General features: G+C 43.4%; 1 protein-coding gene across 1 annotated transcript in view; it reads right to left on the minus strand.

Moving 5' to 3' along the window:
- Nucleotides 1–16,527: 16,527 nt before the first annotated feature.
- ANO4 (anoctamin 4) overlaps nt 16,528–26,080 on the minus strand; it is a 454,720-nt gene continuing 445,167 nt past the window's right edge. Inside the window, exons 27-29 of the mRNA XM_075553208.1 lie at nt 22,804–22,923; nt 18,768–18,873; nt 16,528–16,770 (exon numbers count right to left, since the gene is read on the minus strand). Coding sequence (XP_075409323.1) covers nt 16,579–16,770; nt 18,768–18,873; nt 22,804–22,923 — 418 coding nt within the window. The 3' untranslated portion in view covers nt 16,528–16,578. The remainder of the gene's footprint in view (nt 16,771–18,767; nt 18,874–22,803; nt 22,924–26,080) is intronic.

The raw sequence follows: 26,080 nt of genomic DNA on the forward strand, positions 1-26,080 counted from the left end.
TAGAAGCCAGGATGGTGAGATGTCACCTCGTGTACTTTGGACATGTTTCCAGGAGAGACCAGTCCCTGGAAAAGGGTATCATTGCTTAGTAACATTGAAGGGCAGCAGAAGATGAAGATTTTGGGTGAGATGAATTGACACGGGCTGCCACAATGGCCTCAAATGTAGCAACAATTGTGAGGATGGCCCAGGACCAGGCAGTGGTTTGTTCTTGTTCTGAAGGTTGCTGTGAGTTGGCACCGGCTCATAAGCACCTGACAGCAACAGCAACATTGGGCCATGGCTGAGGGGTGGAGCTTTTGACAGGGCCAACAAAAGTGACCAAGCTGAGCCACAGGGCAAGCCGTCTTGTTGGAATTTCGCCTCTCGAGATTTTCCTCGGAAACGCCTCTTCCCAGAGCTAGCGTGAAGTATTTCACAGATAACCTGATCAATGATTGGAAAGAAAACCCAATGAGCTCTCACTTTCAGATCCCATAAAGGGCATCTCCTTAATGACTGAACCCCTGAGAGAGGGCCGCTATGAGTCAGAGTTGACTTGATGGCAGGGACTTGGAGTTTGAGGGCTGATATTTCAGTTCAGGAGTGTCAGGGGGAATGCCTAAAAAGAAAGCTAAGAAGGAGTTGAAGGTCTAGCCTGCCCATAGCTACTCTGTTTCCAAGGGGCACTGGGTCTTTCGGGATCAGCTCAAGTGAACCACAGTCGAGGTAAGATGGCATTTGGTTGCACGGTAACAGGGGCACTCTCGGCTTCCCCAAATGAAACAGTCAGGTGACAGCCCAGTTCTCAGCCGCATCTGAATCATTGGAATCAGCACAGCCACAGTGAGCATGGCGTAGAAAATCCTCTTTTCTTTTTTCTGTTTTGTTTTTTTTTTTTTACTTACTAGTAGGCATATGGGAAAATCCTGTGAGGGTCACTATGGGTCAGAATCGATTCACTGGCATCCCACAGTAACTGGTAGGCAACGCAGTGGTCGTTTGGAACTAGAATGCTTGCCTTCCATGATGGAGAACTGGGTTCAGTTCCCAGGCAAGGCAAGTGCAGTTGCTGCTTGTCTGTCTGTGGGACTTGGTGTTGCTAGGATGCTGGGTGGGTTTCAGGAGCGCTTCCAGAGTCAGAGGGACTAGGAAGAACGGTCTTGTGACTTCCTGCTGAGAATTGCCCACAGACAGTCTTAGACAGGGGGTAGCGGGCTGTCATGACTCAGGAACTAGTCATGTGGTAAATGAGAGCAAATAGTCACCAACTGTGCCCCACGTACACTGGCTGTGGTTCATATTCTCTCAACCCCCTGTGTTAATGAAAACTTCAAAGCTCTGTTTAATGCTTTCCAATGCGTTGGGTGTCTGGCTGCTCTATAACGTGGAATGGAAGCAAGAGGAAACTCGAGACGAGAAAGAAAAGGTTAGGTACTCTGCCGGGTCAGGAAGTTTCTCAGGGATGCTGGGAGTGTGATGGAGCTTTCAGGAACAACTGCAAGCTACTGTCACTCTGTTTGCTTGGTGAAGAAAATCCAACAGAACTTCAGAAGACCCAGCTGAAAAGATTCCATGTGCATAAATTTATTTTAAATTTTATTGCATCACATTATACAAGCATTAGACGTGGCTTCATGTTGATGACTATTTGAGATGTGAAAATTCATCATTCATGTCAGTACCTTTTGACTATTTACAAGTAAGCAATCTCTATGTACTTTTATATAGCTCTGTATTTGTCTGTACATATGTAGGAATACATGACTGTACATATGTACACACAGAAATACATCTATGGCCATACACATAGCTATAGATACGTCATATGTAATCTCCTCATAAAGATCTAAAATTAAAAAAACAACAAAGAAAAAGTTGTAAACAGGGTCTTGTTTGTGTCACTTAGTGATGTGGAATTAGGACCGTAGGATGACATTCTAGAAATGCATGTCCTGATGTCTGAACAACCCCACCCCACCCCTTTTTATTTTTAAGCCCAGTGTCTGTAAAATTCACATGGGATCGAATGCAAAAAAGGTAGCAAACAGGCTGAAAAACAGGCCCCGTATACAAGTTCCCCGTGGTTTTTAAAAACGTGAGTGTGGAACTGCCCATGAAGTGCATGCTTGCGTGGTCAAGAATGTTCTATGGATACATAGCAATGGTGTGCCGGGCTGCGGAGGGAGTCCCCAGTCAGTCCTTTCCAGGGTGCTGGCCCGCCCACTGCTGCCGTGTCTGCGACATGCACTGCGGTTGCATTTTGTAGTCATTCACTTGTATGTGCTTTTGCACAGCTGGGAGAAGTAAACAGAATTCAGGTCGTTGGCCTGGAAAGGGACTATTACCTGGAAAAACAGGAGAAGAAGTCATCAGAATCACATGTACACACAAAGGTTTAAGAACAGGATGTGCAATGGTTGGTACTTACCATGCATCAAAGGCATTCAAAGAATGTGTGACCCCCAAACTGAGTCAGGTTCGGTATAAACATTATTATGCCTGCTTTACAGATGAACAAACTGAGTCAGAAAGGCAGCCTGAAGCAACGTGACATCCTGACAACTGTTGGGGGAATAGAGACAGACAGACAGACACTATGCTTTCAAACAAAAGTTCGAAATGGTCTCTTTGGGAAGAAAGCAGCCCATAAAAGTGAGGCCAGGAAAATTCCCAAAGGGTCACTGGTCCTGCAGCCCAATATAGGCTGGAGGTGCAGGGTCTCTGACTGCACGAATACCCAGAAACAGTCATTTTCACTGAGGTCTGGCTCCCACCAGACCTCTCTCTCTACAGAGTCCTCTTTCTTCCTCCTGTGGCTGATGGGAACCAGAGAAGAGGGGAGGGGAGTGAAGCTTCTAGAAGTAAATCAAAGTATCTGAGAAGGTTAAAGTGAGGGACTCCCTGCCCCCTTCTTTATCATTGGATTGGGAGCTCTTACAGATATCATAACATTGCATAGTTCAATCACATCAAGCCATGTTGTACAACTGCTACCACAATCAGTTTCCAAACATTTTTCTCTTTAAATTCCTTGATATCAGCTCCACTTTATCCCTCCTCTCCACCACCATAGCCCCCAGCAACCTTTATTCTTTTCTTGTTTCCTATAATTAGTTCCCTCTACCGCCACATTTTACATAATCCAATATCTCCATTCACATGTGATTCTGTTGTTCAACCCCACTGAGTGGGATGATACAGTCCTCAGTGCTAACAGCTCCCTATTCCCCCCTCTCCCCATCCCACCTGGCCCCTCTTCCCATTTCCTCAGGGAACCATTGCTCCTGTTACTGTTTCTGAAGGGTTATCTGTCTTGGCTTTCATGTACTGAACAATCTCAAATATCTGAATGAAATCTAACATGATTAGTGAGACAAAACAAATAAAAACCAGAATAGTAAGGGTAGGAATATTAAAGAAGTAGAGGATAGTTAAGTGGCTCATCAGTGCCATACTGCACCTTGGATTTGTCATCCCTTTTCCGTGGTCCCTCTGAGGGGGACCATCCAATTATCTTACAGGTGGGTTTTGAGTCTAGAGCTGTGCCATTTATATTGATTTGGTATTTGTTTTTGAACTTCTGAAACCTCTTCGCATCGACACCTCATGATCACTCAGGCTGGTGTATTTCTTCCATGTGGGATTTGTTGCTTCCCTGCTAGATGGTTGCTTGTTTAACTCCAAGCCTTTAAGGCCTTCAGACACTGTATCTTTTACTAGCTGGGCACCATCAGCTTTCTTCACATTTGCTTATGCACTCGTTTAGTCTTCAGCAATCATGTCAGGAAGGGGAGTATCATACAATGCTACATTATTAGGACTGTAATACTTGTTCTTGTACTGAGGTAAGATTTAAGTACAGGACCAACGTCCATCTGCTTCCTGGTTGCATTTGCATATATATACAACAAATACACACACACATATATTTGTTCCTTCTTTCCTTCCCCCTGCCTCCTACCCCTCTATTATGTTTACCCATTAATCAAACATGACCAGAAAAACTACACTCCCCTTACCATCAGTTTTAGAACACTTAATAATCCCCTGTACCCATCATTGTTGGCTCCCTGCTCACTCCCCCAACCACCCCCATGTTCCCCAGGAACCGCTGTAAAATCGCCTACCCTGCATATCTTGTATAGATAAACACACACACACACACACACACAGACACACAGATAGTCACAAGTCTAACAGGGATCCTGGCATAGGGCAAATGGATATCTCTCTGTTAGAGAGAAGGACAGGTTATAAACCCAGTCCAGTCTCCAATTCTTTCAGTGTTTCATGTCCTGGTCCGCTTACCTAACACCAGTCAGCATTCGTGTCCGAAAGGCGAGTATCCTAAAAATCCCCATTGCTATTCCTGCGGTCAGGGATGGGGCGTTCTACTGCTCCCCATCCTGGGTTATGCCTTTAATTTTCAGTGTGGCCCCCGTGTAATCCCAAACTGTGTAGATATGGGGTGTCAAGTGCTTCCCCTAAGTCAGAACTCTATGATTGGGATTCTTCAGGGACTTCATGGCTTCTCTCCCATCACTGGTTGGTTGCGTTCTTGATTTGCCCCCAGGTGTGTCGCTCTCCCTGAGCAGTGACTTCAGGGCTGTCCTCTGCAGCGCTGTCATTTAGGGAGAGGGCTTCATGTCTTGAGCTGAGGCCCCGATTGGCACCCCAGAATGAGGTCTACTTTTGCTCTCCCTTTCTTGTGGAGACACAAACAATACACTCCCCTTGGGTTGGTTAGAGCCTCACCCCCCATTGCAGTTGTCTTTCTTCCCCCACCCCTCTGTGGGCCTTAAAGGCTTATGAGAGGGGGTGGGGGGTGGGGAGGGAAGCCTTTCAGCACGTGTGCTAGCTGCATCTGTGTCGTAAGTCAAGTCTTTTGCTCACCTTCTCAGTGGGCTACTCCTGTTTTTCTTGTTGTAAGCTTGCAGGATTCTTGAGATTTTTAGTAATAAGCCCTTATGCTGTTATGTCTTTATTAAATATCTTTTCCCAGGCTGTGGGCTCTCTTATGACTCTCTCAATGAAATCTTTCGATGTACACAAGTGTTTTATCTTTAGTGTGTCCCACGTGTCTATTTTATCGTCCTCTGGGTGTGTATCCTTCCTTATGTCTGATAACCCATGTATTCCCTGTGCTAAGGTTCTTAGCTTTGTCCCAATTTTGTCATTGATGATCCTGAGGGTTTGGGGTTTTACCTCGAGGTCTGTGACCCACCTTGAATTTGTCCTTGTGCATGGAGTGAGGTGAGGGTCTTGCTTCATTCTTCCGCAGGCTAATTCTGGTTTTCCCAACACCATTTGTTGAAAAGGGCATCTGCTTCCCATGTAATATTTTTGGGGTCACCGTCAAAGAGCATTTTCTATATGCTGCTGCTTTTATTTCTGGACCTTCTGTTCTAATCCATTGGTCCGAGTATCTAGCATTATACCAGTACCATGTTGTGTTGACAACAGTGGCTGTACAGTAAGTTTGAAAGTCAGGTAATGCAAACCTGCCCACTTTGTTCTTCTTTTTGAGGAGTTCCTTGCCAATTTGGGGCTTCTTCCCTTCTCTTATGAAGTTGGTAGTCAGATTTTCCATTTCTTCAAAAAACAATGCTGGGATTTGTATCAGAATTGCATTTAACTTAGATCATGCCTTAGGCAGGATTGACATCTTTACAATATTGAGTCTTCCAATCCACAAGCATGAGATATTCTTCCATTTGTGAAGGTCCCTTTTGGTTCCTTTTAATAATGTACTGTAGTTTTCCTCATACAGATGTTTTGTTTTGTTTTTTTGTTAGGCATATCCCTAGATATTTCAGTTTATGCTTGGCTATTGTGAAGGGTACTACCTTCTTGGTCTCTTTTTCTATAATCCCCTCAGTGGTATGTAGCAATCCAATTGACATCTGCTTGTTTATCTTATATCCTGCCACTCAACCATATTCCCCTATTGTTTCCAGCAATTCTATTGTGGAGTCTTTGGAGTTTTCTCTATATAAAAGCATGTATTTATTTATTTTATTAAGAGATTATTTTATTGGGGCCTCTTACAGCTCTTATAACAAACAATCATGCAAAGCGAGGACTCTTACGGTATTGTTTATTCCAACTGCCCCCCCCCTTTTTCTTTTTGCAGTTAGGGGACAGAAGCACCAAGCGAATGCTGCTGGGACAGATGGAGAATGAGAAAGGCGGGTCTAGGGCACGTGGTCTACACCACACGCTTAAGAGTAACTCACAGCCTTTATCACATTCTACACCGAACCACTCATAGAGTGCCAAGAGGGCACACCTTTTACCACAGTAGTGAGGAATACATTTGTGAAGGAACTCCCAGCATCCCTGAAGACTACTGTGATTACTGCATTATGTAAGTACGCTTTGACAGGAGGAACTTACCTAACGGAATTATGACACTTAACTTCAGTGGTATTGATGGGGCCCTGTCATGGTAAGGACTAGGGGCCAGCACTTAATCAACAAAGACAAGTTGAGGGTGGCTATGGTAATGGATAGAGGAGTCAAAGCAGTAATCAGAATAATCTAACCCCTATGCTAATTACTCATCATGGTGCCCCGAGAGGAGTGAAATAGGTGGCACTAAATATTTACTTGGTATGTAGGAGCTGAAAAATTCTAGGGCAAGTAAGTGGCAGTGGAACTTGAATTGCTAGAAAAGAGTCATGGCTCCTCAGTCAACTCTAGAATGGAACCATATTCTAGAGCTACCGTCTCTTACATGAAGGGACAAGAATGGAACCATATTCTAGAGCTACCATCTCTTACATGAAGGGGACGAGGTACAGTCCTTTTGAAGAAGGATCCCTCTACATTGTCCAAAATTAAGTCTGTTCATCTTTCTCCCATGCTCCCCAAGAGGCTCTAAAGTGACTATTTCATTGAGGAAAAGGAAACAACCTTTCTGGATAAGTGGATACTAGCTCTGAATGGAAACAAATTCCAGGAGACCCAAAATGGCACTGTAGCCCAATGGCCTCTTAATTCAGTTCTGTCTCATGGGGGGTCCAGGGGGCCCATGAATCATCCTGTAGTGATTTTCCCAGTTCCTCCCGCCCCCCAAAAATGCATAATTGGAATAGATACTCTCAGCAACTGGCAGAGCTCCCACAGTGAAGCCCAAGCAATAAAGACTATTATGGTAGAAAAAGTCAAGTGCAAAGCATTAAGAATGTCCATACCTAGGAAAATAGTACAACCAAAGATATAGGTTTACTAGATGGATTGAAGAGGTTCATGTCACCATCTAGGATTTGAAGGATGGAGAGGCAGTGATTCCCATCACGTCCCCCTTCAATTTGCCATTTTAACTTGTGTAAGAAACAGACGGATCTTCTAGGACAATAGATCGCTGTTGCAGCTGCTGTTCCAGTTGTGGTCTCATTGTTTGAGAACTCCTCCTACTTGATATTCAGCGATTGCTCTGTCCAATGCCCTTTTCTCAGTTCTGGTTTTGAAGGATCATGAGAAGCAATTTGTACTGTTTTCAAGAACAGAAGATCCACTTTCAATGCTCTCCTTCAAGAGCCAAGGTGTAGTGATTGGCTATGGCTCTTCTAGCAATGGTCTTTGTAACTCCCTCCAAGTGACTGTGTGGGATGTTGGACTGTGCACGTAAGATGTATGGAACTCTATTGAGGGGCTTGGTCAGTTTTTCCATCCTGCTAAATGAAAGTACCGTATGTACTCATGTATAAGCTGAGTTTTTCTGCACATTATTCATGCAGTTTTGGTGGTAAAATTAGGAGCCTTGGCTGATATTCAGGTTGGCTTATACTCAAGTATATACGGTAAGCAACATCAGAAGCTGGGAAGGGGTCATCTCATTACCACCAAGCAAGAAGAACCATGAGTAGAGTGTATGTTAGAGCCCAAGATTCCTGTGCTAAACCTCCTTCCAGGAGACACAGAGCTATGGCGTCAGAGAAATGGAGACTAAGGGTAACAGTAGAACCAGCAGCATAAGACAGAGGAGCTGCTTCCTGGTCCATGAAGCCAGTAAAGTAGAGTGTTTTGAAGCAGTGGCTTGCAAAGTAAGGAGCTCCAGGCACTTCCATGGGGCAGCAGCTTTGCAGACCCTTACGACTAGAGCTGAGTACCTTCAGGCTAATGCTTATAATAGTGGTGTGGCATTCACTTTGGGCATTTATCAGTAGTCCAAAAAGAACTTTGTAACATTTATCCTGGTAGGGTATAGGCCAAGGGCCTGCAAGCCCGCAAGGTCAAGGACTAAAGAGGGGTATGCCTGTGGACATGGTTGAGAAGAGATGCTCCTCGCTGCAAGAACTGTACAGTGAGCATTTCTGATTCTGAACTGTAACTTTCTAACTTCCTAATGGTGGAGACCTAGTGACACTGTCTGGGAAGGATGGGTTGCTAACTACAAGATTGGTGGTTCAAACCCACCCACCACATTTTGGAAGAAAGATGAAACTATTGGTTCCTGTAAAGATTTATGGCCTCAGAAACCCCATATAAAATTACTTAGAGTCAGAATTGACTCAAGGGCAATGGGTCTGGTGTGGGGTTTAAAAAATTTCCCTAATAAACTCCATGTTAGAGTTCTGTGTCAACTTTGATGAGCCAGGAGTCTCAATGGTTTGGCAGTTAACATCTATTAATCCCCTATGGTAGTGTAGTGGTTATGCATTGACCTGCTAACTACAAGGTCAGCAGTTCAAAACCAGGGGGGAAGTGAAGCTCTCTTTATGTGTAAAGAGTTACAGTCTTAGAAGTGCAGAGAGGAGAGTTCTACCCTGAGGTCGCTGAGTTAAAACTGACTTGATGGTAGTATGTTTGGTTTTTTTTTTTTGAATCCCACATGGTGTGACTAATACAATATAATCACAGCTGATTGGGTTTAAGTCTCTGTAATGAGATGGGATTAGGATGGAATCCAACAAATTTACTAAGGCCGCAGCCCTGATGTACTTAATTGCTTTGGAGAGTGGCCTGCTTCCAAAATAAGTGGCATTATGGGGAAGCTGGTTTGCTTTTTGCTGGGTCTTAATCTTGCATCTGGTTCATCAATCTCTGGTGCTTTTTGACCTCAGCCTATAGCCTGTCATACTGTCTAATGGTCCTGGCAATCAGCAGTAGCCTGTGACCTCACCTGTTGACCTAGAATTCATTTGCCTCTGCAGCTAGCCTGTTGCTTTCCTGCAGATCTTGGGCTCATTAGGACCCATAGTAACATGAGTCAGGAAAAATCTCCAGCCCAATACCTAACCCATGAACTAGGAAGTTCATGGATTTGGACTTGCCTTCATCTACAACTGTGAGTCATTTTATTTGGTGTAAATGTGTACCTCTCCACAAGCTTCTCTAGTTTTGTTTCTTTAGGACATGCAGACTAAGGCACCCCTTACTAGTTAAGTATGGTGTGTGAGTTCTGAGTGGCCATTGGAAGGAACTATTGAACCCAGCAGATAAGTGGAGAGTACTCTGGAAGGGACAGTTGGTTTCCGGATTGGTAAATGAGGATGGAAGGTGAAAGCACACCTGACCTCTGCCTTAAAGTAATTGGCCTTGGGCTGCTGCAGAGTTTGATTCTCCTTTCCCTGGTGAAGTCAGAGGAGGTCAGACTTCATCCGTACACCATTCCTACAGGGGTATATCAACTCTCCAAATTTATGTCATAACTTAGTTCTTAGGAACCTTGATAGTCTTCCTCTTTTATAAGACATCACATGGTCCATTGCTGACGTTATATGGACTGGACCTAGTAAAGACAGAATATTAATGAATCTGAACTTATTAGTAAGACATTTTTATGTCAAAAGATGGGAAATTAATCCAACAAAATTTCAGGTGTCAGCTCTACGTCCTCCCTATGTCTGCTCTGAGCAAGAGCATCGTCTTGGGGCTTGGTGGGTCAGGATGTCCTCTCTTCCCTCTCCACCCCTTTGTGTTTCTCCCGTGTGCTCTAATCCGATGCACCCCTCTCCAGAAGCTGTAGCTCCAGGGCAGTTTGTCCTCTGAAGTGCATTCTTCTGAGGGGGTGAGGTGTCTGCATAGTTGGGATTGGGGCCAGCCCCGCAGACCTCTCTATTGGTTCCCTGGTACATGCCGGTATGTTGTATTCATGTTTTGGTGCATCGGGTTGAAGGCTGGTTTCTCTGTTCCTCTCCTGTGGAGATATAAACAATACCCTTCCCTTGGGTGGTCTAGTGCCCTACTCCCCCTCTACCTGTGGCTTTTGTTCCCTCTTTCTTTCTACCTCTTATTTAGTTGGCTGTTTTATGTATCCCTGCATTGGGTTTGGCACCTGACACAGTTGCTGGTCCTCACCTCAGGGATGTCTGTATATAGTAGCTTTTCCCCTATGCCCTGTTGTTTTTTTTAAAGCTTACCTCAGTGGACTCATGTTGTACTTGTCCTTTTGTGCTTGACTTACTTCACTTAGCATGATTTCCTCCAGTTCTTCCCATGGGGCAATGTGCTTCATGCATTCAACACTGCATTTTAGGGACACGTGGTACTCCATTGTATGTATGTACCACAGTTTGTTTTCTTTATCCATTCATCCGTTGAGACATAAATTTGGATTGTTTCCAACTCCTTGCAATTGTGAACTGTGCTGCAATGAACATTCGAGCACAGATGTCCGGCTGTGGTTTGTTTCTTGTCTCTTCTGGGTATATGCCCAGTAGGGGGATTGCTGGGTCTTATGGTAGCTCAATCTCCATCTGTTTTAGATACTGACAGATGGATTTCCATAGTGGCTGTACATACCTACAGATCCACCAGCAGTGGACAAGAGTTTCTATCTCCCCACAGCCCCTCCAACACTTGTTACTTTCTGATTTTTTGAATTGGGCTATCTGAGGGTAGTAGGTGGTATCTCATAGTTGTTCTAATTTGCATTTCTCTTATGGCTAATGATCAGGAACATTTTCTCATACATTAATTGGCCATTCGGATTTCTGTCCCTGTGAATCTACTGTTCAGGTCCTTTCCCTACATCCTTAGTGGGAAGTTAGTTTTTTTCTTATTTTAAGCTTGCAAAATATTTTAGATTTTAGTAATAAGGCCTTTGTTTGATGTGTCATTGCTAAAGATGTTTTCCCAGTCTGTGGACTCTCTTATTACTCTCTTGGTGAATTCTTTCGATGTACACAGGTGATTTATCTTCAGTACATACCACTTGTCAATTTGTGACTCCTCTGTGTTTGTATCCTTCCCTATTTCTCATAGCCTAAGTATTCCCTGTGCCAAGGTTCTCAGATTTGTCCCAATTCCCTCATTAATGGCCCTAATAGTTTGGGGTTTTATCTCAAGGTCTGTGATCCACCCTGCATTGATTATTGTGCATTGAGTGAGGTAAAGGTCTTGCTTCATTTTTCTGCAGGTAGGTATCAGTTTTTTTCCAGCACCATTTATTGAAGAAGGCATCCACTTGCCATTTGATATTTTTTGTGCCCTTATTAAAAAAAAACCAGTTGTCTGTATGCTGATGTTTTTAATTCTGGGTCTTCAGCTTTTTACAATTGGTCTGAATATCTGTTGTTATCCCAGTACCACATTGTGACTGTATAATATGTGCTAAAATCAGGTAAAGCAAGCCCTCCCACTCTGTCCTTTTTGATGAGTTCTCTGCTAATTCTGGATTTTTCTCTCTCCATATGAAGTTGGTAATCAGTTTTTCCAATTCTTTGAAGAAGGGTGATGGTATTCGTATCAGGATAGCATTAAATTTATATAGTGCCTTGGGCAGAACTGACATCTTTACTATATTGAGTCTCCCAATCCACGAGCATGGGATATTCTTTCATTTGTTGTGGTCACTCTTGGTTTCTTGTAATAGTGTTCTGTAGTTTTTCTCATACAAATCTTTTGTTTTTTTAGTCAGGTATATCCCTAGCTATTTCAGTTTGTGCTTGGCTATTGTGAAGGGTACTATTTTTTTAAATTGCTTCTTTTGTGACCTTGTCTGATGTGTATAGCAGTCCAATAGACTTGTGCTTGTTGATCTTTATCCTGCCAATCTGCCATGTTCCTCTACTGCTTCCAACACTCCACTTGTGGAGTTTAGGGATTTTTGATGTATAGAATCATATCGTCTGTGAATAATGATAGTTTCACCTCTTCCTCCCCCAGATGAATAGCTTAGATGTCTTTTCTGACACTGCATCCTGCACTGAACCATGGCACTGTGGGGGGAGCACTGGAGACACAGTGCGGGAATAGAGCACGGTCTGGCCCCATCACGCTGGGGCAGACACTGAGGGCAGGCAGCAGAGCAGCAGGGGAGCAGACTGATGAAACCCCCTGGGGAATACCAAAAATAGACTTGGGAAGCAGAGTATGGGACCCCATCAGCCTCAACTGGAAAACACTTGTAAAGAGCAACAAACAGACCTTGAACTATTTATACGCTTTTCCATTGTTGTCAGTGACACTCTTTTTGTTATTGTTATTTTGTGTTTGCCTTTTGCTGTTGTTATTGTTTTGTTGGTTTTTGACTTCCTCTGTTGTTTTATTTGGGTATGCCTGGTTTTTGCACTTATTAATGTATCTGCATGTCTGTCTAGATAAGACAGGTGGGATAAATACTTCAGAGATGAAAAGAACAGGACCAATGTTTCCGGGGGAATTCAGGAGGAGGGGAGGTGGAAAAAGGAAGGGTCGGGAGAACCAACCCAGGGACAAGGGAACAACAAGTGAACTAAAATCAATGGAAGGAAGGTCATAGGATGCCTAGTGGGGCTCAATCAAGGCCAATGTAGCAGTGAGGAATTACTAAACCTGAATGAAGGCTGAACATGATAAGAAGGAAGTAAAAATGAAATAGAGGAAATAACCAGGAGGGAAAGGACATTTATAGAGGTCTAAATACAGGCATGTACACATATACATACAAAAATACATACATACATACATATAACAAGAGGGGAATAGAACTATGTATGTATGTATGTATGTATGTATGTATGTACATACCTGTACACACTCGACTCAAGTGCTCCCTTAACACAAGAACACTTTGTTCTAACCATCCAGCATTCTGTGATGCTCACCTTCCTGACACAATTGCTGAAGACAAAATGGGTGCATAAGCAAATGTGGTGAAGAAAGCTGATGACATTTGGACATTCCCTCACAGAGGGGTCACAGGGAAAAGATGAGCCAGTCATGGGGCAGTATAGCACTGATGAAACACACAACTTTCCTCTAGTTCTTTGGTGGTTCCTTCACCCCACTATCATGACCTCAATTCTACCTTACAAAGCAGATTAGACCAGAACAATGACACTGTTACAGATAAGAGCCTGCCACACAGGGAATACAGGATAGATAAACCCCTCAGGACCACCAACAAAGAGAGTAGAGATACCAAGAGGATTAGGGGAGTGTGGAGGGAGAAAGGGTGAATCGATCACAAGGATCGTCAATATATAACCCCCTCCCAGGGGGACGAATAATGGAAAAGTGGGTGAGGGGTCACGGAGGATGATGTAAGATATGGAAAAAATGATCTATAACTTATCAAGGATTCTCAAGGGTGGGAGGGAGGGTAAAAAAGAGGAGCTGATACCAAGGGTTCAAGCAGAAAGAAAATGCTTTGGAAATGATGATGGCAACATATGTACAAATGTGCTTGATACAATTGATGTGTGAATTGTTATAAGAGCTGTAACAGCCCCCAATACAATGATTTATCAAAATTTAAGGGAAATAAAAAACCCCAAAATTCAGGTGTCTTCCACATCAGTGAAATTTCTAGGGGTCCAGTGGTGTGTGTGTGTGGGGGGGGGGTGGGATGTTGAAATATTCCTTCTAAAGTCAAGAATAAGTTATTGCCTCTGGCCTTTCTTACAACCAATAGAGAGGAACAACAGTGGGTGGGACTCTGGCTTTTAGCATATTCCTCACTGGATGTGCTACTCCAGGTGCTTGTTTTGAGTGAGGCCCAAGATAAGAGAAGGAGGCAGAAAAGCATCAGGCTGGTGTGCCAGCTGCTCTGCCACGTGGGCCATGCGATCCAGTTGATCCAAAGTCTGTGGCAGGGAGAGATGCTGTGTGGTGTTTTTGGCCGGCCCTTGTCGGTGAATCGGTCTAGGCCTTTAGGATTTGGGAGAACAGTCCTTCCAACCTGTGTGGATAACTATTCTCCTTTTAAAACAGCTTTTAGCTTGTTATTAGGCCTTAGTAGAGACTGAAAATTTAAACAAGAGCCACCAAGTCACACACATGACCTGAGCTGCCCATCATGATCCGGGAGCTGTCTTCGCCACAGAAGCATAGCCTCAGCTATTCACAGCAGCCCTCCATTATCAAATGGAAGTGGCTTCTATGAGATCAGACTAGAGCAGGACTTAAAGTTATATGAGGAAGTGATCCAAACACCCAGTGTTTACATCCCTGCTACAATACCTCCTCACACCTACCACCACTCCCATCTCTACCTATAGCCTCATGCGGAGTTTCTTATGATCAGGTGACTGGGGAAGAGAAAACTCATGTCTGGCTATGGAGAAACCTTCACAATATGTAAGCACCGCCCCAAAATGGACAGCACCTGAACTACATCCCCTTTCTGGGACCTCTCTGAAAAAGAACAGTGGTGAGGGGAAATCCTCACAATAGGCTGAACTTTGAGCGGTACACCTGGTAGTTCAGCTTTCTTGGATGGAGAGATGGCCAGATGTGTGATTGGCTGTGGCCAATGGCCAGGCTGGATGGCCAAGGACTTGAAAGACTTGGTTGAAGAAAACTTGGTATGGAGGTGTGAGGAATTAGAATGACGTTGAGGAGGTATGAGAGTGTGAATTGACCTCTCTAAATTGGTCAGAAAGGTGAAGATATTTGTGTCTTATGTGAGTGTTCACCTACGGATGACCTTGGCAGTGGAGGATTTTAACAGTTGAGTGGACAGGATGACTGTTTTGTAGAAACCCGTCATCATCTTTCCCCAGCCTTTCTGTAATTTCCCAATGTGATCACAAAACAAGTAGCTATGTTGGCTGGAATGGAGACTGTGCATGGGCGAAACAACATAGACTTTCAATCACCAAGGGTGACTTGGCTTGATAGTCACTACTGATTGCCAGATGTGCCAGCAGCTGCAGGAGAATTTCTTTGAGATGAATCTTATTATCTCTCTCTCTCTCTACACACACCCCCCCCCCAAATTGGAATATTTTTTTCAAAGCAGTATATTAAAAAACCTTATCTTCAAAGTACTCTCCATTACATGTAATACATTGGCCAAATCTGCTACTCCATTCTTGGGAACACTTTTCAAACTCATCTGTTTGGATGACTGACAGTACCTCCATTTTTTTTCTTCACCTCTTCTTCTAAGTCATCAAATTGCTGTCTTTTCACGTCCCTCTTCATTTGCAGAAGCAAAAAGAAGTCCCAGGGAGCATGGTCAGGTGAGTACGATGCATGGAGCAAGAGAGGCCTGAGGGTTGTTTTTTTTGCCCAAAACTGGCACACTGAGATGGCGGCATGAGCAGGTTGCATTGTTGTGGTGGCAAAACCGGTCCCTGTCTACCACAAACCAGCCCTTTTCTGTTGCACAGTTATACATTCTTTTCAGAACCTCTAAATAGAAAGCTTGACTAACAGTCTGACCTGGTGGGATGAACTCCAAAGGCACTACGAGTCGACATTTTCACCCACTTGGGAAGTTGATGGACATCCAGAAGGAGGTTTGTCATCAATTGACATTTCACCCTTTTTGAAATGGGAAAACTATGCATACACTTGGGTTTCTCCCATAGCGCTGTGCTCCAAATCACAATAGTCTCTGCGGCATTTTTTCCGGAGCAGGAAACAAAATCTCACAGGCACATGTAGTTCTCTTAAATCAGACATCATAAAGCACGAAGTTTGAGCAAAACTGCTTTTATGAACAAATTCACTGTGACCAGAGAGAAACTTCCCAGGTGATGCCACTGGGTGCACTAACTCAGACCAAGTTGCTCAATGCTCGCCTAGTGGGGAAATGCTACTAGGGAAGCTCCAAGCCACCCGTCGCAATTCCAGTTTATTTTGGGGGATATTTCTTTCCTGCCCCCCCACGCTGGATTTGCTTCTCTAGAAGACCCAGGCTAAGAGAGTTAATAAATAGGCTACTGGAAGTACTAATCAGAGACATTTGGAAGGAGCAAATCTACATGGCCTGAGCAGTCTGTGGTACCCTCATGGGAGCAAACATGAGTGGGTGACTGAGGGGAGGACATCTTGGGGGAGGGGAAAGGGTGATGTCAACCAGAAAGAAGGGGCATGTTGCCCCGGGGTGTTAAAAAGAACATTCTGATTGGAATAGGAGAGAGAGGTTTATTTCAGGGAATACCTGGGCTAATTTGTGGAGGTTCTGACAGCTAGCTCAGAGTCTGGCTTACTCATGAAGGCAGAGAAGAATTACAAGTGTGTGGGTACGGCTGATCAAGTTACATTTTCAAATAATAAAGTAAGAACCAGGCTGGCTTCCAACACTTTGAAGAAGTTTAATTTGAGTCTGAGCAGTGGAACAATGTCACACTTTCACACTTCTTGCAAGGAGTTGAAGGTGTCCCCTCCCATGCTTGCAGTGGTCCCAGACAATGAGGACACCTCTCCCCTACCTGGTCATGGCCACTCATTGTGGTGTGCTTTCCCGTTTTTCTTCCTTTCCTTTCGTTCCTTCTGGAGCCGCTCCAGCTCGGCCTCATACATCATCTCCTGAATCAAGTACTTCTCTCTTCGCATTCGATCCCTTAGATCTTTTGGGAGGTCTGGGATCAGATATGAAATGAGGTGCTTTATACAGAACACGAGGTGCTATAAACATAGAGGAGAACACAACAGAATCAGGTCTACTGTCCATCCTTTGCTTAAAGAGACTTAGGAGTCAGCTCAGGTATTTCTCCCACTCCAGAGCTTTGGAGCCTCTGCAGAATCTGCAAAGGAGCCCAGATGGTACTGCCAGGTAAGCATTGAACTGTTAACCTCAAGGTTGACTCTTCAAATCCACCAGCTGTTCCATGGGAGCTCCTACATAGATTTTCAGCGAGACAAACCCTGTACAGGGCAATTCTGTGTCTGAATGAACTCAATGGGCGTGGGTTTGAGTCTGGGGTTTCTAGAAGTTGGGGGGTGGGGGGTGCCTGTAATAATGAAAGAAGAACTTAAGTATAGGTGGGGACTGCTATTGCTGTGACAGCACCAGTTAGAGGGGACTCAGGGAGGAAAGAATGGCAGAGAGTTTAGAGGAGAGCCTGTTGGGAAACCAGAAAGCCCAGGTCTGCGTCCCTGCTTAGGAGGGTCTGCTACTTAACATCTGCCCCCTTGAGGTGAAGTCACACAGTTTCTCTGATCCTCCATTCCCTCATCTAAAGGATGAGCATTATTGTGGAAATTATAGCAATATGTTGAAATAGGCTGTGTAGCTTGCCAAATATTGTATACATTTTGATTGTAAAAATTGACAAAGGGCCCAGGGAAGTGAGAATCTTAGAAAAACAATGTATATTTTGTTCATGCTAATTGCCACAACTTCTGCATCTGAAATCCTAGTAGCTGTCGCTTCTGTTGATGACCAATAAGATACTGAAAGACATTTTAAGGCCCCTACAATTCCAAATTACTAAGTAAAGCTAAATTACACTCAAATGATACTTTGGGGCATTCTTAATTTTATCCAAAACTTGGTGAATTAGGTCTGATCTTCTGGGTAAGAAGAATTTCTGCTAATTTCTAGCATTTAAAAATAATCTGATGATGTGAGGCAGAAGGGAATGTAAAGTTACTTGAAAATTCAAATAGTAGCTTAATGCAAATACTTAAATTTATTTGGAAAAAAATTGAGAGTGGTGGGATAAAATCTTTTCATTAAAGATGGGACGGAGGAACATGAAGCTCCTCTAATTTATTGGGAAGAGGATATTGTTTTACCTTTACTTCTTTGTGTGAAAGAAAAACCAACAATGAAGAAGTCTTAAGAGGCACTGGGACCTTCTAACTCAAGGTAAGGGGTAACCTTAGCTTTGATATATGTGAAAAGAAATGAAATTTCCATTTGAGATGAGATTTTCATTGCTGACTAGAGTTAGAGAAGAAGTGTAAGCTGTTTTAATAGTAAATCCTTGAAAGATGAAAAGAAGGTAGATGATGTCATTTTATTAATATATAATATTGGCAACTGCTGAGTAGATTTTAATTTTTTGAGCATAGTCTGAGTGTTAGATAATAAATATTCCTTTGAGTGCTTGAATATAATGAGTGCCAGGAGAACCACCAGATTTGACGAATTTCCAAACAAGGATCTGGACCATCTGCATGAGGCTCACCTGTGGCGATTTTGTGAAAACCAAATGGCAAACAAGGTGGGTGCACTTTTCCTAAAGTTTGAGAACTGTGGCCCTAGGGCATTTCATTGGTTGCAATTGAGTCAGTTCAACTCATGGAGACACCCTGAGTGACAGTCGGACTACTCCACAAGGTGGTTGAGACTGTGACCTTTGGGAAGCAGCTCACCAGGCTAGTCTTCCAAGGTGCCAATCTTTCAGCAAGCAGCCAAGTGCTTATCTATCTGTACCACTTTCCCATGAACAATCAATGAGGAAGTTTTCAATAGTTATTAAAATACTTAAGTATGTCATTTATGGAGACAATAAGAATGATAAAATGCATCTTTATATAATGATAATAATAATTATTATTATATGATCTCTTGAAGCAGATAATCACACTTTGAAAGTGTCTATTTTATCATATTTATTTCTTTTAGTTACTTCATTTTGTCAAAGGAAATAAAGGACCAAGTTGAGAAAACTGACCTCAAACACGATGATAAACGCCAGTCGAGCTGCTAGGACATGCCAGAACTGCAGAGTGTAGCCATAGGGTACCAGGGAATGAGGAGGGTCCCGGTAGTCCCGGTATCTACAAATAAGCAGGAGAAAATGACATTCCAAAGTCTGATATTTCGGATTCCCTTATCTCTGCCATTCGCATTAGACTACATACATTCTTCTGAAGTTTGCTTATTTAGTTAACTATCAGGCCACTAAGATCCATCCATGTTGTTGCATGCAGCTGAATTGTATTCACTTCTCTATAACAGACTCAAAAAAAGGGAGCCCAGATGGTGCAGTGGTTCAAGGGCTTGGTTGCTAACTGAAAGGTCGGCAGTTCAAACCCACTAGTTGCTTGTTCTAAGGGAGAAAAATGTGGCCGCCTGCTTCCATAAAGATTTATTTGCCATGGAAACAGATGGGGGTGGGCTACTAGGTTATATAAAGTTGCCTAAAGAGTTGGAATCAACTCCCCAGCAGGGCATGGATACAATTTATTAATGTAACCATTCTCTTCTTGTTAGGCTAGGTTGTTCCACTTTGCTCTGCTGTCATGAACAGTGATGTGTGAGCCTGCATTTCTCTAGGATACAAACAAGTCACTGCTAGGGCACAGGGCGGCCAAATAACTACCCATCTAAGAAATGCAGACGTGTTTCTTAAGCGATATTGGTATTACTCTGCCTAGCAATGTGAACGATTCACATTCCTGCCAATTGCTAGGATTGCCACCCTTCTGAATTGCTGTGGACCAAACGCAGAGCCAACACATATCCCCTTGTGGCCTCCTTTCCTTTAGTTCCCTGATTACAAATGAGGTTGTGCATGAAGCCATATATGTTACATACAATTCCTCTTCACCGAAATGCTTGTTCATGTCTTTTGACTTTTTCTTACATGGGAATGATAGTTGCTTCCTTTTTGCTTGCTGATATTGTAACATGTAACCAATACTGTCCTTGCATTTTTAGGATTAACCAACTTGATCCCGGTCTCTTATCCTTTCATATATTGCAGTACTTACGTTTCATAGATCATATTTAGTAATTTTATAACCATGCCCATGAGTGTTTTTCTAACATGTGTTGTTGCTCACATGATTTGGTTGTTGACTATTTGGGGTCTGGAGGCTTAGAATTTCTATGTAGGGAGATTGTTTTCACTGCTGACTTAATGTATTCAATGGCTATTGAACCATCATCAATTTCTGTTTACTTCTTAGTCTTGAGGTTTACTTTTTCCACAGATATTAGAAGCATAATACTATGTATCTAATGTTATAATCTTTTAAGGTCTATAATTATGTGGTGATACTTTCTTTTAAATGACCTCTTAATAAAATGCTGTCATGTGTGTCTTCCTTTCATTTGCCGAGTTTCTCTCACCCCAAATTTGTCCTTCTTAAGTCTTTTCAAACAGCCTCCTTTTGCCTTTGCTGATCATTCTCCCTCTTCTGTACCTGATTCTCACTGCTGCCTCTTTTCCTTAACATCTGCTATTCCCCCTGCAGTTATAGACACCCTCTTACTCGCCTTGGGTGTATCTTGCTGTGTACCCTAATGTTCATAACCAGATGCTTAATTGCAAAAAATATTTTGGGACTGTGTAGTTTTCCTCTAAGATCTACCTGCCATACGTTGTTTTAAAATTGTCAGTTCGTTCTGATTATTTACTAATTGCTATTGCTATTTCCTTTCTGAATTACTCGTTTAGGGGTGTATTTTTAAACTCTTAAACATACAATGTTTTTATATTCATCTTCTGGGCTGTTGATTTATAACATAACTATACTCTGGTAGAGAACATGCTTAATATCAATCAATTCATTAAAATTATTCAGCAGTGCAACCAGCCTGTGTGATCACAAGGTGTTGATGGGATCAGGTATCAGGCATCAGAAGACCCCAAACAATCACATAGATTCAAACAAGGGGAGTCAGAGTGGAGACCCAAAGCCCATCTGCAGATAATTGGACATCCTTTCACAGAAGGATCACAAGGAAGGGATGAGTCAGCCAGAGTGCAGTATAGCACCAATGAAACACATGACATCCCTCTAGTTCTTTAATGTCCTCCTACCCACCATCATGACTCCAGATCTACTCCACTAATCTGAGTAGCCTGGAGCATGTCCACTGGTACAGATAAGAGCTCTTGACACACAGAATCCAGGACAGATAACCCCCACAGGAACAGTAATGGGAGTAACGGTACCATGAGGGTAGGGGGAAGGTGCGGGGGAAATAGGGGGAACAGCTCATAATGATTGATGTATTAATGCTCCCCCCCACCGAGGGGGACAAACAACAGAAATATGGGTGAAGGGAGACAGTGAATGGTGTAAGATATGAAATAATAATAATTTACACTTAATCAAGGGTTCATGGTGGGGGTGGGGGGGGGGAAGAGGAGCTGATGATATCAAGGGCTCAAGTAGAAAAAAATGTTTTGAAGATGATGATGGCAACATATGTACAAATGTGCTTGATACAATTGATGTATGGATTGTTATAAGAGCTGTACGAGCCTCCAATAAAATGATTTTTAAAAATTCAGGAGCATTTTATGATCCAGGTCGAGGTTCATTTTTAGCTAACGTCCTATGTACACTCTGACTGACTGTACATTCTCTAGTGGACACTGCAGCTTGTTTACTTGTCCTCTCTCCAGTGGGACAATCATGTAAATTATGTTGTTTTAATCTTCTGCAACAGTCTTTTTCTATCTTTTTGATGTTTACTTTTCTGTATACCTGGGTTTTAGATGTAGCTCTCTGCTATCATTGCACAGAAGTGGGGGCCACCTGGCTTCTTGCCTGCTCTTTTGTTCTCAGGGAATTGCCCATGTCGACGGCCAGAGAGCACTGATGTTTACGTTCTCCATCTAACAGGCTATAGAGTCCACAGAACCTCTTGAGGTCTTACTTTCTTAGAAGTCAGAGTGATGAAACTTTGTCTCGTGTACTTTGGACACATTGTCGAGAGAGACCAGGCCCTAGACTGGTCACCATGATTGGTGAAGTAGAGGTGCTGCGAAAAAGAAGACCCTCTAGGAGATGGACTGACACACTGGCTGAAACATGGGCTGGAGCATACGGACCATTGTAAGGGTGACACAGGACCAGGCACGGTTTTGTTCTGTTACACACAGGGTCGCTAAGCGGCAGAACCAACTAGATGGCACCTCAAAACAACAGGGCTCTATGGCCAACTCTCCTCGTGCTTCTGTTACGGAGGGTCCATAGAGTGCTGTGAGAAGAAATCTGCAAGATGCTCACAATATCAGCTTATGAGATACGATGCCAGTTGAATTTGCTTTAAGTATTCAAGTAGCCTCGGTGAGGCCTTGACGGTCTTGTCACCTGTGACAGGGATGAAGGCTGATGGTTGGTCTGCTTACTAACTGAAGGAACGGGGCGGCACTGTAGTAGGCGCTCACCAGTCTTTTCCTTCCTGTTGTGCAGACACACATCAAAGGCAGAGTTTAGTTTTCTCTTAGAGATGGAGAGAGAGAGAGAGGGGATGCAGGTGTGCGCTGTGCCGGCCGCTGTGGTCGAACCTGACAGGCTGAGATCCTTTGCTTCTGTATTTGGAAATGTGATGGTGTAGACTATGCACAAGGGAGAAGCAGAGGAGTGCCCTCACCAGATGCCACTCAAACTACCTGGGCTATTTGTTTCTGAGTCCTTGGAGCAAAGATCTAACCATTAACTGCGTCTATTTTTAGTTTCCCTCTTAAACCAGCTATTCTCAGCTTGGACTGCATCTGAGAGCTTTTAAGCATATTGATGTGTGGGGTCACCACCTGGCAGATTCAGTTTTAATTGGCTTGGGTGGAAGCCTGGGCACAGGAGAGGTTAAACATTTTCTGCATAATATCATTTACATTCGTTTGTAGCAAATGGTTGCTTAAGACCCACACAGTGGGCAGCAGCACACTGGTAACCCCCGCCCTCCCCCAGCCCCATGGAACAACCAACCCAGCTCAGGCAGAGCCACGCTCTGAGGACCACCTTCACCTGCAGTATTTGAGAGGAGTCCCCGAGAACTCGCTGCCATCAGACTCAGGTTCAGATCGGTTTTCAAAGTCAGAAATTCGAAACACAGACAAGCTGGCGTTCACGTAGCCAACCATGCACCTAGAAGAGAAGAATTCTATAGTTAAAACATGGATCACCTGCTCTGCATCCAATTCACTAACCCCCTGCTTCCTGAAAGTCCCTGCACATGTACTTTTAGCTGGCCAGATGGACCCTGTCATGCCCAGACTCCAGTTGGGATATATCGAAAAGCCCCGAGCATTCATTTGCTCCAGTTCTTTGTGTGGAGAATCATCACACAGACTATGGAAATCAATGCATCAGCACAAGAGGTGAGAAAGGGCTTTCATGCATGGGCACACAATTATAAGTATGTCCTTCATTAATAATGTATATTCGGCACAATGTAATCCAAAACCAAACTCACTGGTTTGGGATCACATTGTGATGAATATATATTATATATAAGTTGATGGCAACTCATAGAGACCCTACAGGGCAGAGTTGAGCTGCCCCTGTGGGTTTCTGAGACTGTCCCCCTTTAGGGGAACAGAACGCCTCATCTTTCCATCTGTGCAACAGAACACTGCCCAGCCCTGTGCCATCTTGACAATTATTGCTACGTTTGAGCCCATTCTTGTAGTCACTGGTCAGTCCCTCTCCTTGGGGGTTTCCCTCCTTTTGACTGACCTTCTCTTTTACCAAGTATGATGTCTTTCTCTAGAGACTGGGCCCGCCTGATAACACATTCATGGAACATGAGACAAAGTCTTCCTATCCTCCTTTCGAAGTAGCATTCTGGCTCTTCTTCTGCTAAGATGGAGTTGTTCATTCTCCTGGAAGCCCATGCTCTCGTCAACATTCAATGACACCAGAATGAAGAGGTAGCCTCCTTCTTTGGTTGGACTTATTCATTGCCCAGTTTATGTACACATCTGAGGCGACTCAAAATACCTTGGCTTGGGTCAGGCACACCTCCGTCCTTAAAGTGACATCTTTGCTTTTGAACATTTACAAAAGGTATTTTGCATTCTATTTGCCTAATGAAATATGTCGCTCGATCTCTTTACTGCTGCTTCCATGAGGTTTTTGGTTGTTTGTTTTGAAGGTGGCCTAGGTTTGGTTTTTATTGTTATTCCCTGCAGTAACTTGAAAACAGAGATGCAAGCAGTCTATCAAGCAGAGAGTGTATAAGTAAACACAGAGTATACGTGCGAATTTCTGTTCACAGAAGTCATACGTGTAAGGTACATGCATTAGAAGTATGCATCTAGAATTATGGCCAAACAACTTTCAAAATGCACACATGTAAAACTACATCCCATAAAAGATGTAAAATGCTTCCACGAGTCTTGATTGTGGATCCAAATAAAATGGAATTCTTGACAGTTTCAATCTTTTCTCTTTTGGTCCTGATGCTGAGTATCGGCCCCGCTGCGCGGGTATTTTTCTTTATGATGAGGTACAACCACAGTGAAGGCAGTGGTGTTGGATCTTCATCAGCAAGTGCTTCAGGTCCTCTTTGCTTTCAGTAAGCAAGATACTCGACACTCTCCTCTCACAAGTGTGGCTCTTCCTTCTACACTAATGCCGTGCCCTTCTCCACGTAGTCTAGGGTCTTAAACCTATTTTACTCAGAATAGACATTGAACAAGGATAGTGAAAGGATACAACCCAACACACACCTTTCCTGACTTTACACCATGCAGTATCTCCCTATTGTGTTAAAATGGACTGCCTTGTGAGGACAATTATTTCTGGATTTCCATTCTTTACAATGTTACCCTTAGTTCCTTATAATCCGTACAGTCGAATAATCAATTAAAAACAGGCAAACCTCTTTCTGGTATTCTCTGTTTTTAGTCAATATTTCTCTGATGTCAGCGTTGAGTCCCTGGGTGGTACAAATGTTTCACACCCAGTTGCTAACCAAAAGGTTAGATGTTTAAGTTCATTATTCATGGGAGCTGACTCAATGGCAACTGGTTTGGAGTGTGTGTGTGTCTACATTCTTATCATGTACTGAATATGATTCATGTGAATGTTCTCCTCTTCCCAACTCAGATCCCATGTTCCAGTCATGCTAGACAAGTTGTCTTGACTGTGTCATTTGGTTTCTTGCCTCTCGTGGGAATGTTGTCACTCTAATATATAGGAATAGGATTCATCCTTCAATGGTACATCAAACACTACCCTCTGAGAAGGCTTCTTGGTCTCCTTCCCTCACCTCCACCAAGCAAGAATGACTTTGTCTCACTCTCTTCTTTCTCTGGTCCCATAACACTTAGTTCACAATTATCACACACTTGTACTAGAGGTGGTGACATACATGTGTGTCCTCTTTGGGGTGGAGTTCTTTGGGGGCAGAGATGTGCTAGGTATTTTTGAGTCCTAGGATCTAGGACAGTGTCCTGCAGTTGTAGAATCCAATAAATATTGAATTAAGTTGTTGGTTTTTAATTTTTGTGGCTGGTAACCCAAAGGGGTAGGGATTCTATCAAGTCTTGAGAATGAATCCAGAGTGAAGCTATTGCCCAGGACCCCCCAGGAATATGATGTTTCACTAACACATGGCTTTCATTCTGTATTTGGAGGATATAGAGTGTAATATGAAAAGCTTGGACTCTGTGGTCAGGAGCTCAGCTACTTTCTAGCCACCTAATCTTGACAAGTTAAATAACTTTTCTTAATGGCCAGACTGTCCACCTCCTAGTCATGTGGGGATTCAATGAAATGCTGAATGTAAAGCATGTGATAGTTAGCATCCTCAATGTAGAGCAAGATCTTAATATATGTGAATGGTTATTATTATTCACCTTTATTTTTTGCACCTAGCAGGAGGTCAATAAAGTTATTGATTGAATGAATAAATCATGGTTTTCAGGTTTTCTTGATTAGAACGTCTGGGTTTCTTAAGTGACCTCCGATGATCCTGAGCTGCTGCATGCCAAACTAGAACAGTCCGAGAGCACACATGTCCTCAGTCAGGACAAGGCACCAATTTTCTCAAGGCCCTGAACAAGGAAGCCCCAAAAGACTCACTTGTCAGGTCACTCACGGAGGGGTCAGTGGAGGTGGGGATGTAACACACCTCCAACCACCTGCAGCAGGTTTGCCCCATTCCTTTTGAAAGACAAATGAAAAATAGCATCCCATTCCTCTCTGAACCTCAACGCGGAGCCCTGGTGGCATTGCAGGGTAGGCATCCAACTGCTAATTGCAAGGTGGATGGTTCAACCCCACCAGCAGCTCTATG

Source organism: Tenrec ecaudatus, chromosome 6 (assembly GCF_050624435.1).
Source record: "Tenrec ecaudatus isolate mTenEca1 chromosome 6, mTenEca1.hap1, whole genome shotgun sequence".
Taxonomy (NCBI): domain Eukaryota; kingdom Metazoa; phylum Chordata; class Mammalia; order Afrosoricida; family Tenrecidae; genus Tenrec; species Tenrec ecaudatus.